We start from the raw sequence: 10,695 nt of genomic DNA, 5'->3' as shown, positions 1-10,695 counted from the left end.
CTGTCTGCTCCTCTGTACGCTTTCTCTAAAGTGTCCCAGGCCCCCTTCGACGTGGTTGAACCAGCAATCTTTTCGAATGCTGATTCGTCCACTGCTCTGAACAGTATGTATAATGCTGTTTTGTCTTTCGACCGCGTCTCTTTCAACGCCTTCGTCTGGGCGGCATTGAGACCTGTTGTGTTACCTGGATCTTCAAAGCCATCATTGGTGACTTCCCACGCATCCAATGAGCCCAGCAATGCTTTCATCTGGATGCTCCAATTCTCATAATTGGACTTCGTCAGCCGTGGCAACGGCATTTGACTGGTCAGGCTCGCCATGAGCTCTGATACCAATTTGAAGACACAAGATATAAGGTTTTGGACGGAGGGAGGAGGAACAGACTTTTCTCTACAATCTTCACTTATATTCAAATGTCTTAATGTTTTACAAAGAGGTCTGGTCCTTATATAGAGATAAGGTCAGACAAGAAAGGACAAGTAATTAAATGCAGTAATGAATACTATCAGGTCCCTAGGATAGTTTGATTACCCAAGAGAATAAACTTTTGAACTCCCCCATACACATTTAAATTTATTCCAACAGACATAACATGTTAAAGTGAAAAAGGTCTTATACCTAATTTGACAGAGATTGTTCTTTAACTAACGTGTAGACAAATCCCTACATGGGGCTTAATTGTCTTACTTTCCTTATTAAAATTTACTCCTTCAATGTTCCTTATTGAACCAGGCATCAGGATAATTGAACAAGTCACCTAAACTACAATTGTGTATTTAAAGGAGATTTACATCCTTTTACAGATCAAAGATCTAAGATAAATAGGTGAAACCCTTGGATGACAAATAAATACAAAGCATTAAAAATATCAAGGTATAGAAACAAAGGTGTTTTTAGACACTCTTCAACACAAAATAATGAGGCACTTTGTTTTTGTCAAAATTCAACGTGGAAATACATCTCCGTATGCGTAAAAGGTGTGTCTGGAGATATATATTCACAAACATTATTAATTCAAAAATTTAGTAGATGGTTTGGAGATGCATCTCCAAATGCTCTTGTTTCGTATACTCTCTCCAGTCATTCCCTCTTCCTCCTTAATTATCTAAAAAGTACTAAAAAAACATTTGAGCTCTCACATCCATCCAAACTTCTCATCCGTTTAACCTGATACCATTGGAGCTCTTTCTTAGCCATTCAAATTTCTCATTCATTTAAGTTTCTTTTTCTCATCAATTTTACTTGGTAAGTTTTCAAAATTCTTTCTTTATTTATTTAATTGAATGACAGTAAGACGTTTAAGCTACATTAGGTAATTGTAGAATCGAAATAGGTAGCCTAAATGAACATGCATTAACATTTATTTGTAGGTTTATGGCAGCAGTTGCGTTTCTGCCATTGCAGAGAAAATCACAACTTTATCCGGAGATGGATCTCTGAATTCTGTCGGAACTATTTTTGGACATATATCTCTAGATTTGTGTCTGGCCGAATTTTGGGTGAATTTTTGATGTGACTAGATATTTGTAATGCATGTGAAATGGCTGAAAACAACCATGGCAGAATTAGGCTCGGTCGTGTGTCCCAAACTGCGTTTGTACGAAGTGAGAGGGTCGCAACCAGGACCATGAGGCCACGAGTTGATGATAACTCATTTGATGGTTCACAACGCCGAGGTTTCCAATCATCTGGTTCTACTTCTCGTAGTTGTATGTCTCACGCCTCTACTTCACGGAGCCACAAGTCTCTAGATCATGAAATAACACCTGAAACCCCTAAAACCCAAGAGGAATCCGATGTTGATGCCATTTTAGAGAGTTATTCAGAGGGCCCATTTGACACATTTTTACTTCATTTCCATGAAGACCATACTGATAGGAATGTATGGGAAGGATAGGTATATTTATTTACTTTTGTATTACATATATTTTAAACTAATTAAATTGTAACTGATGGTGATATATATTTTTACAAGAGCGTCGGTGTTTAAAATCGGTAAACTATGGCAGGAATATATTAGATTTGGCACAACCCAACACTAATTGGTTCGAAAATGTCATCCGTTCTTCCTGTCTTGTCTGCTTATGTGTTACTGCATACATGACTATAAACAATGGCATGCAGACGGAATTTTCTGAGAGATGGCATTCAGAGACGTCGTCTTTCCATCTTTCTATTGGTGAGATAACCATCATACTAGATAACGTCTCATGCCTCCTACATCTTCCCATCAGAGGAAAATTACTGGGCCATGGATGTTTCGGTCGAGAGGAAGTTGTGGAGTTGATGGTCGCCCATTTAGGAATTAACCTAAATAAGGTCACAAATGAGGTACCTGACACTAGAGATGCACATGCTATGTTTAAATTTATGTAAGATCTTTATAAAGACCACACGCAGTGGGTTGAGGATGTTGAAGGTGGTGCAGGTTGACTACCATCGTACTTGTGCATTGAGGTGTTACCTCTTGTTCTTGGTTGGCACATCCACTTATTGGGACAAAAGTGAAACCTATGTCGATGTGGTCTACCTTAAGTACTTCATCTTCTTGATGGTGATTCACGAGTACAACTAGGGGTTGTCTGTTAGGTCTACCTGTACTCAAAGTTGGACTAGGGTTGTCTTTGGAAGACAACGTTGATGACAGGGAGTTGCATGCTGCTTACGGAAATTTATTGTTACTAATATCTTCATAATTATTTTATTACTTTTGTTATTAGTATTTTATTTTAACCATATTGTTAGATGAAGGGAAACGATCTAGAGGGGGTGAATAGATCCCAAATTAAAAATAAGCTTTACAAATAACTATTTTGAAAAACTTAACGGCTAGTGGAAGTGACACAGATCAAATAGTCTAAACCGAACCGCTATCAAAAAGTTCGGATATGCGTATGTAGAACCAAATTATGATAATGTAAACAAATTAATCAAAATACTATTAATCACAATCATTTGAATGATTCCCTAATAGTAGAGACTATTCTCAATGATAGAATACATAAAAATGCTATATAGACAAATTATCGAACACCTTGTGCGCAATCGATTTCGTTTAGAAATTTGTATGGTTTTGTTGATCTTCAAATCTAACCACGGTCTAATAGATTGTGATCAACCCAACAAAACCTTTTTCAAATGCTTATTAAAAGGTTTAACCAAATGTATTGATCGCACAATCCATGAACTCAACAATTTGCAAATGAAAGGTAAAAGAGATAGAGAAAGAGAGAGTACACAAGGATTTGTTAAGATAGTTCCCCAATCAGCCTCGCTATGGGTAAGTCTTCCCTCAATTCGAACTCGAATTGAGATAATGAAATTAACCTTACTTTGCAAAAGTAGAATTGTTGATTTTGAGTGTTGGCAGCAATTTTGGTAAAACAAAGAGTGTTCACAAGATGTCATATGAGATGTCTTAACATGAGATATCCTATGTACCTGCTGGAGTTCAAGAACATGTGCATGCAGGATTGTTTCAGAATGCCACATACAATGACAAGGCTTCTGATATTGGATGTACCTGCTGGAGCTTAGATGAAAGACATGTTCATGCAGGATTGTTTCAGATGACATACACAATGTCAGGCATCTGATATGACTGTACCTGCTGGAAGTTATAAAAGGAATTATTGGATTATGCAGGATTTTTCCAGGATGTCAGACCCGATGTCATGACATCCTGTACACAAAACATTCAGTATGAATGTCTGGTGTTTTTTATGATTGCACAATTAATGGAAATCTTTGGATGATTGAAGATATGGCTAGCTGGCGCATTCAATCATGGATTACAACCAGATTTACTTATTTTCCAAGGAGATCTGTACAGCTGTTATAAAAAGATTTGATTGGAAAATAGATTTAGGGTTTTCAAGATGTACAAGCCCAGCTGGATGCTTATATAAAAAGGGACTTAGAAAACCTGTTTGAACACACAACCAAGACTGAGCGAAATATTGAGAGAGAGCTAGGATTTGTGTCTGTTTAGTCGTAAGACTTGAAGGTCATTCAAGTCATCCATTGATGATTGAATTGGACTGATTTGTGGTTGTAATTTGTCACTCTAAAGCTGTTAAGCAAGAGTGTGTGTCTTCTTGATCAAAGCTGTGAAGAAAGATCAAGAGTGTGTCTTCTTGATCAAAGCTTTGAAGCAAGATCAAGAGTGTGTGTTCTTGATTGAAACTGTGAAGTAAAATCAAGAGTGTGTAATTGAAAAGTATTTTCTTTTCACAAGGGATTGTTGTTTAAAATCAATGGTGTGTGATTGTAAGGGAAGTGAGTGAGTTCTCATATCTAAGAGTGCTTAGGTAGAAATTGCACGGGTAGAGATTAGGTGATAAAGACTGAAACTTGTTGAAGTGTACGGAGAGTCTTTGAACTAATTCTATTTTAGTGAATTTCCTTCCTGGCTTGGTAGCCCCCAGACGTAGGTGAGTTGCACCGAACTGGGTTAACAATTGCTTGTGTTATTCGCTTAACCATTCTGTTTTTGTTTGTCCATTGTGTGTTAACAGATATTAGTGTCGTAACATTACCTTCGACATCTTATATCTGATACCAGAATTTCAATTGGTATCAGAGCAAGCATCCTGCTCTGGTTCTGGGTGAGATCTAGGGGCAATACTTTCTGGTACAATGGAGAGAGATGGAGGATCTGTTCATAGGCCACCAATTTTGGATGGTTCGAACTATGACTATTGGAAACCTCGAATGGTAGCATTTCTGAAATCACTTGATAACAAGGTTTGGAAAGCTGTGCTAACAGGTTGGGTGTATCCTGTCATTACTAAAGAAGGAGAAGCCACCACTAAGAAGCCTGAAGAACAATGGTCCAAGGAGGAGGATGATCTTGCTCTTGGAAACTCTAAAGCCTTGAATGCAATATTCAATATGGTAGACAAGAATATTTTCAGGCTGGTAAACAACATTGAAGTGGCCAAGGAGGCTTGGGACATTCTCAAGACCACTCATGTAGGCACCTCTAGGGTAAAAATATCTAGACTTCAGCTGCTCACCTCCAAGTTTGAAAACTTAAGAATGAAAGAAGATGAAAATATTCATGAATTCTATATGAGTATTCTTGAAATTGCCAATGCCTCTGGAGCCTTGGGTGAGAAGATGTCAGATGAAAAGTTAGTAAGAAAAATACTCAGATCACTCCCCAAGAGATTTGCTATGAAGTAACAGCCATAGAGGAATCTCAAGACATCTCAAATATGAGAGTTGATGAGCTAATTGGATCCCTCCAAACATTTGAGATGGGAATATGTGATGGAGCTAAAAAGTAAGCCAAGAGCATAACATTTATGTCAAACACTGAAGAGGAAGATGAGGAAGGTGGTCAAGATATTGATGAAGACCTGGCAAATGAGATAGCATCTGAATTTATGGTTTCTTTAAATCTTTTCATGGTTAAACATCTGATTTTAATCCATGGATTAGACACTTTCCATGTCGTTATTCCACCAGTTATTCTATCGATACATTGATTGTATTTCGCCGCGTTTTGACCTGTCACATATGATATTTCCATTTTTTTCAATATAATCGCAAACCGTCTTTGATTCACATCCTTGCATCCCGATTTTAATTCGTGCACACTTCGATTTTAGTTCTTTCAATTTAATTTTTGAATGTATACTTTGTGTGTTGTTATTTTCTTCACATTACTTACTCTTGGGCCTTCTTACAATGAGACCATTATCTGGCACTTACACTTATTTATTATTATTTGTTGGTTGGGCTCGATTTAATTATTTCATTATCTTGTATCCCCATTCGACGAAATGTACCCCCATTCCCATGACGTGTAATAATTTTTATCACTTTATTTCTTTGTTTGCTTGTTTGTTTAACTAGTTCTAACAAAAGAATAAAATCAACCCTTTCTTAAAAAAATATATAAAAAAAATTCGATCAAACATCGAGTATTTTCCCAATAAAAAATCAATCCATTTCAAACTCAATCCATTTCTTTCTATTCCATCTTCTTGCAAACCATTTCACTCAAACTCTTTTGTAATCAATCACCAAATGCTTGATCTAACGTCAATCCATTTTCCCAATAAAAATTAAAACATTTTACAATTAGTCAACACTTTTTTAATAAGAGAGATGAAAGGAATGAGGTGTAGTCAATGAGCTTCTGAGAGTTAGATCTGAGATGTAGTTCTCATCAATCCAAACTCTCATCATCCATAAATCAATTCCACAACACTTAGTAAACCTCAACTAGCTTCGAGTGCACTTTCTCGAGCAAACTTCAAAAACATATAAAAATATTAAAACCCTTTTGCAAATAAGATTGAAAAGGAGTGGGGTGTAGTCTACATATTCCCGAGAGTTAGGAACTGAGATATAGTTCTCGTCACTCCGAACTCTCTCATCATCCAAAAATACTTCAAACCAATCATACTCTTTTCTCACTGTCGCACGATTGATCCTTAAACCATTTTTATAAACGAAAGGTATTTTGTTTCAAGACGATGCAAAATAATGTTTCGTCCACTTGAACGTATGAGTAAGCTTGTGAAGTTTCCCACAAATGTTTATTTGTAAATCCATTCGGTTGTGATGCAAATGTCGCCTTCTCCACTTATTGCGGGTAGTCCAACAATGTTTTCATCGATTTACACAAAGTGGCTTTCACTAAAATCGACCAACAAACAAACATATTATACCCAAGACTATGTAAGTCTTGAGTTCTTTATTGCACCCAAAGATACTTCGGAGCAGGATTTTAAAATCTTGTTGTCATACCCCAAACTTTTCCCTCCCTTTTTCATTTTTCATCTGACTATTGGTTTAAGATTCATCTACATACATTTATTCCAAAGACATGTAATCATTCATTGCATTAATATTTTTAAAATAATCATCATGGATTCAAAGGTTTATGATATTTATGCTTAAAAAGAAACTAAGGTTTGCCAAGCTTCAAGTCCTAGGGACCTTGATGGTGCAGTCAACTTGAAATCATGACCTAAAACCCTAATCTTGCATTCATATCATTTATGGACCTTATAGCTCGGGAACCTTATTATTTGGTTTGTGGTCTTTGGTTGCATGAATTGCATCTTGATCTTGGAATCAGACCATGAAAACCATGAAACTTTGGTATGCAAATCCTGGATGTCGTACACGATGTCACGACACCAAGTTCAACACATTATCACACCACAAATAATGTTAAAATTTAAGTAACAACACGATAGGAAATAACACAAGTACTTGTTAACCCAGTTTGGTGCAACGTCCCCTACATCTGGGTGTTTCTATCTAAGACTCTCCTAGATATGAGACCCCTCTCCCTTCCCTTCAACCATACAACAACTTATAATAGAAAAATACAATCAACCCTTGCTTAAAAGCTTCTGAGGGATTGATAGTTACAACTGAATAAACCAGGTCCAATTCAAGTATCGAGGAGGTACTCAAATGGTTCACACAATACAAAGACACAAAACCCTAATTTAGATAATATTTTGCACTACTTGCATACATTCTTGGGTTTAGAAACGATCTATAAATAGCAGTGAAAAGACATGGGCTTCGGGCTTGATTCACAGTAGATCCAAGGACTCAAGCCATACTTCCATACTTTTGTAAATTTGATTTCAATCAGACCAGATGTTTCCTAAAATATTTTGACATCTTTACTTCGTAAACAAGTCAAGACAAAATAGGCTTTCACTTTTTAGAAAATGCTCTACATGATTCGTGAACTTAATCTTAAGATTATCTTTAGATATATCATAAAAGGAAACCAATCTGACAAGATACTAAAATAGGTTATACTTTAATGTTGAACCAACATGTCAGGACATCTTGTTCAACATCTGACAATAATACTTATTTTTCTAAAATGCAGCCAATCACTCCATATCAGATCTAACAATCTCCCCCTTTGGCAAATTTTTAAAACAACCTTTGCATAGACCAACAAGAATGAGGGTAAGGATCATAGTAACAAACCATCATGCAAACAATCAAAATCCTTTTTCCCCAAGAACACCAGAGGCAGGCGCATCATAAAAATATTCCTTAAACTAGGGAGATAAACTGTCACACGAAGAACCTGTATAAGAGAAAAATAAATTCTCTTTAGTCAGGATGTAAGAACATTGTTCCTGACATTATTAACATCAAAAGCCCATTCGTAACAAGACATACAAAAAAATTCTCCCCCTGAGTAGCAGATCCAGGGGCAAGAGCTACCCTAAAAGCTACCCCCACCCCCATACATGCCCCCCCTTAGTGGGAAATACTAATAATAAGATCAATAATCAGAACAATCAGAATAATCAATCATAACTATAATCACAACTATCTACTCCCCCTTTTTAGCCATAAAGTTGACAAGAAGAACCGAGCATCAGAGTTACCAGATCAGTCAAAAGAGAGTTTACAAACCAAACACAACCAAGAGTACTTTAAAGTGCAAAAAAATGCAGGGCATAACCCAAAAAAAACAGAAGAACAACCAACACATAGAAGAACCATAATGCTTCGGTCTTCATCACTGTTGGTAGTGTCTCCATCATCACTTGCATCAAAACCTTCTTCATTTTCCTCTTCTTCACTTGTTCCATCATCTTTCAACATTTCAATCTTGCTTTTCCTCTTAGTACAAATTCTGATAGTTTCATCCAAGGTCTTGCATGTATCTTTTTAGCTTAACAAGGATGCATGTTCTAGTAGTAGGCTTGGAAGATGTTTATCCAGATGTCATGAAAATGTCTAGAACATGTTTCCTAGTGAATAACCTATAATGTAATGAGAGAGGAGGGTCCCTTTAGCAGATGTTGTCAGAACTGACTAAGATACTTGGGTATTGACTCATAATAACACCACTGAACAATGAGGGAAAAGCTATTGGAATCTTCACAACATAAGAGGCAGCATGCTTCATAATTTGATCAAAGACATATGATCCAAAATCAAAACTTTACTTGGTCCCTATATATAAATAAACTTACCTAGTCCTATACCAATGTTGGAAGTGTGATTGGTTAGTATCCAATTAGCAACTCCAATTCTGTGAAGTACAACATACTTCACACTCAGGGCACTTGCAGACAACTTCCCTTTCCTTAGCCATTCCTTTACTTGTTTAGCTGTAATCACTTTGTAGATAACATTGTCAGACACTTCTACTTCAACTTGTTCTTCTTCATTTATGTCAAAAAACCTATTTATTGTTTCAGGAGAAAAATCCACACATCTTCCTCTGACATACACTTTTCTAAACTCCTTGCTTCTCTTGTTATCACATTCCCTAAAGATGTTCACAATAAATTCTTTAATAAGCATTTCATAAAACACTTGCCAAATCCAGTTATAGTTTTTATTAATCCAGCCTCTTGAATCAGACTCATCACCTCTTTGCATTCAAAACCATTTTTGCCCATTTCCCTTTCCAGTACTAATCTTCTTTGATAAACAAATTTCCATTTTTCAACATTCTCCACAGAGTGAAACAAAATGTTGTCTATTGGAACTTCAAGAATATTTGCTGGAATCTTCTTCCCAGATGATTGCTTTCTGGAAGTAGACACGATATGCTGAACATTGTGTTTGAGATCATGGTCAGAATCACTAGACTCAAAAGGAACTTCCTTCCTCTTAAGGGATTTTTTTCTTAGAAACATGAGTAACAACCTTGCTCCATATTTTTGTAGGGCCAACACTAGCTCTTTTTCTGAGAGATTTGGAGAGCATGCTAGAGGATTCAATAGCTTGACCTTTTCTAATTTTCAATCTTTTAGCCATTCCAAGAACAAGTATTTGACCTATGGGTACATCATCAGACTCCAAATCCTCTACATTTACTATGAAAGTGGATTGATCCTTTTTCTCAATAGAGTTTTCATCTTTTTCAGCTAGATCACCAGTCATCCCTTCAGATGCCTCTTTGTCTTTCAATTTTTCAGGAGACAGAGTAGATACATTCACATCAGATTTATTTAGGGGGGTTTTATCAGATTTATTTAGGGGGGTTTTAGTAGTGTTATCAGGTTGGGCCAAGGATGTGGAGACATCTGGCAAGACATTAGTCTTGGGTTCAATACATAACGCTTGAGAGATCAACACACATATATTCTTATCTACGTCGTCTTTGTCTGTAACAATCATATTGGATTTACTCAAAGTAGTAAAAAACCTAGGTCTATTACTGGTTTCAGAGGCTTCAACATCTTCCAAAACATTTGGCATAACAGGATCATCTTTAGAAACACAAACATTAGGTTCAACACTAATGGGATCAAGATACAAACTAGTCATAGAATGAGGTTTATTTATAGTAGTAGAGGGTTCAAGAGTTGTTACATTTTTAGCAGTCATGGATGAAGAGGAAAAGGTACTTACTTTAGAGGGCTTGCCTTTCCTCGAAGCAGATGTTCTGGCCTTCCTTATATGGGTTGCATGGGCAGGAACTATCGAAAGGGGAACAACATCAATAATGACATCAGAGAGATCTATCTAAGTACCTACGTTTCTAGGGTTCAATTGCTCCTTGGCGTGCTTGCTAGGAGTTGAGACAGAAGGTTGGGACATTTTGGAGATTTTAGGCATGGACTGCAAATAGAAGATAGAGAGATGAGAGTGACTGAGAGTAAGTTTGATAGAGAGAATAAAGAAGGTGGCATCAATGATGTTTATAGAATAGCTAGGATGACACGTTGGGAAAAT

General features: G+C 36.6%; 1 protein-coding gene across 1 annotated transcript; it reads right to left on the bottom strand.

Moving 5' to 3' along the window:
* Positions 1-8,391: 8,391 nt before the first annotated feature.
* LOC127122768 (uncharacterized) lies at positions 8,392-10,347 on the bottom strand. The gene is made up of 4 exons (XM_051053055.1): positions 9,664-10,347; positions 9,328-9,566; positions 8,982-9,280; positions 8,392-8,669 (listed from the first exon to the last, which is right to left on the bottom strand). Exons 1-4 carry the CDS (start codon positions 10,345-10,347, stop codon positions 8,392-8,394), a joined length of 1,500 nt encoding a protein of 499 aa, XP_050909012.1.
* Positions 10,348-10,695: the final 348 nt, after the last annotated feature.

The sequence above is a fragment of the Lathyrus oleraceus genome, chromosome 2, assembly GCF_024323335.1.
Source record: "Lathyrus oleraceus cultivar Zhongwan6 chromosome 2, CAAS_Psat_ZW6_1.0, whole genome shotgun sequence".
Taxonomy (NCBI): Eukaryota; Viridiplantae; Streptophyta; class Magnoliopsida; order Fabales; family Fabaceae; genus Lathyrus; species Lathyrus oleraceus.
This window is presented reverse-complemented; position numbering and strand designations above follow the sequence as displayed.